Raw genomic sequence first — 2093 nt, forward strand, 5'->3', positions numbered from 1 at the left:
ACTCTAGAAATTCGAATAACCTCATTAAAAAATGGGGCTCAGAGCTAAAAGAATTCTCACCTGAGAAATACTGAATGGCTGAGAAGCACCTGGAAAAATGTTCAGCATCCTTAATCATCAGGGAAATGCAAATCAAAACAACCTTGAAATTCCACCTCACACCAGTCAGAATGGGGAAGGGATGCCTCAGCATGGGTCTACCCGCTGAGGCACACCTCCCACCTCACTATACTTTGCTCTATAAAACATATCCTAGTCTTTTTAAGAACACAACACAGTCTACTTCTTTCTCTGTCTACCCTGGACTGTTCTAGGAATCTCTGGCTATTCTCTCACATGTATAATAAAAAAAACCTTTATCATGTCATTGAGCAGTAATGTCAACAGTTTCTTTCCTGGACCCCCAACAAATAGCATTAAAAAAATCAGAGCATTTCCAGAAAAGTCAGGAACAGGACAAGTATATCCACACTTTCTACTCACAGTTATTATGGTATTGTTTTAGCTAGAACAATAAAAAAAGAAAAGCAAACAAAAGGGTGGCCAAAAGGAAAAAGAAGCCAAAATTCCTTCATTTGCAGACACTATGAGCCTCTACTTTGAGACCCTATGACTCCTCTGGAAAACTCTGAGAACTGATAAACTCCCAGCACATTGGCAGGCTATAGAAATAACATGGAAAAAAATCAGTGCCCGTTCCATACAGCACTAAACAAAATGAAGAAGGATCAGGGAAGCCTTCCCATTCACAGCAGCCTGGAACACCACCCTGAAGGGGCCTGCTGGACATGGTATGCTCTTTTGATAACAGCAGGCACAAGTTAGCAGATCTCAGAATTCGAGGCCAGACTGGTCTACAGAGTAAGTTTCCCTCAAGACTCTTACAAAGTGAAACCCTGTTTCAAACCAGAAAAACAACAACAAACAAACCCTGATGGTTAGTTAAGCAGTATAGAGCAATTAATAGTCTTGCAGAGGACCCTAGTTGGGTTCCCAAAGCCTAAACATTATCTCACAGCCTCTGGCCTCTGCCAGCCAGCACCAACCATAAACTAACACAGGCACACACATATATATAATCAAAACTATATCTCAAAAAAAGAATACCTACGAGTAAACCCCACCTTGTATGAGAACAGTCTCTATGATGAAAACTTTGAAACACTGACAGGCCCTGCACAGATGGCTTAGCAGAGGACCTGAGTTCAGTGCCCACAGACCCAGTGCCCACAGCTTAAAATCACCAGCAATTACAGTTTTTAAGGGACCTGGCACCCTTTGTGACCTCCACAGGCAGCAGACACACATGGATTACACATACATATATCCCCTGAAAACACTCATACATAGAAAATAATTCATTCTAAAAATAAAAAAATATATGAAGGGGGAAAAATCAGGTGTGGTGTTGCAATGCTTTGACCCAAGCACATGGGAAGCCAAGGAAGATGGATCTGTATGGGGACTTCTAGGACAGCCAGGTCTGTACAGGGGGATCCTGTCTCATCACCTGCAACAACAAAACATGAAATTATTATTCATATGAGGGTAACTTTTGCTACTTGTGAGCCAGACTCACCTCCTGAATATCCCAGGTAGAAATCCTGTTCACGGAAGTCACCATACAGACAGCAGACTTCCCTTGTCCATTTCTTGTTAAGCCATGCCTTGAGATATAACATGGATGTGCCCGAAATTCTGCAAGGAAACCCCAACAGTATGTGGACACAAGGCAGGTGAGGGACAACTCTAACTGAAGGAGGTACATTTCCCTTCCCTCTGCCATGAAGAAGGCTTGGATAACAGCTGTGAAAAAGATGAAGAGAGAGGCAGCCATGCACACTACAGGCTGGTCATTGGTTCAGATACATTCATTCTTTAGTCTGTTTCTATAGAGACAAAATGAGCACTGGGGCCCAGGGCGGTAACTCCTGGGCAGAAGAGTTCTTGGTTCTGTTTCTAGAGGCCTATAAACCATAAATGTACTCATTTGGAGGCAGAAGGCTCCAAAGTTCAAGGTCATTCATATTTGATACATGAAGGGTTTGAGATCAGCAAAGGGTACATCAGATCCAGCAGAGGGAGAGAGAGAG

General features: G+C 42.8%; 1 protein-coding gene across 1 annotated transcript in view; it reads right to left on the reverse strand.

The window, feature by feature from the left end:
- LOC110287870 (F-box/WD repeat-containing protein 15-like) overlaps window positions 1-1880 on the reverse strand; it is a 12872-nt gene extending 10992 nt beyond the window's left edge. The window contains exon 1 of the mRNA XM_029473765.1: window positions 1580-1880. Coding sequence (XP_029329625.1) covers window positions 1580-1837 — 258 coding nt within the window. The 5' untranslated portion in view covers window positions 1838-1880. The remainder of the gene's footprint in view (window positions 1-1579) is intronic.
- Window positions 1881-2093: the final 213 nt, after the last annotated feature.

This window comes from Mus caroli, unplaced genomic scaffold (genome assembly GCF_900094665.2).
Source record: "Mus caroli unplaced genomic scaffold, CAROLI_EIJ_v1.1 scaffold_9524_1, whole genome shotgun sequence".
Lineage (NCBI taxonomy): Eukaryota > Metazoa > Chordata > Mammalia > Rodentia > Muridae > Mus > Mus caroli.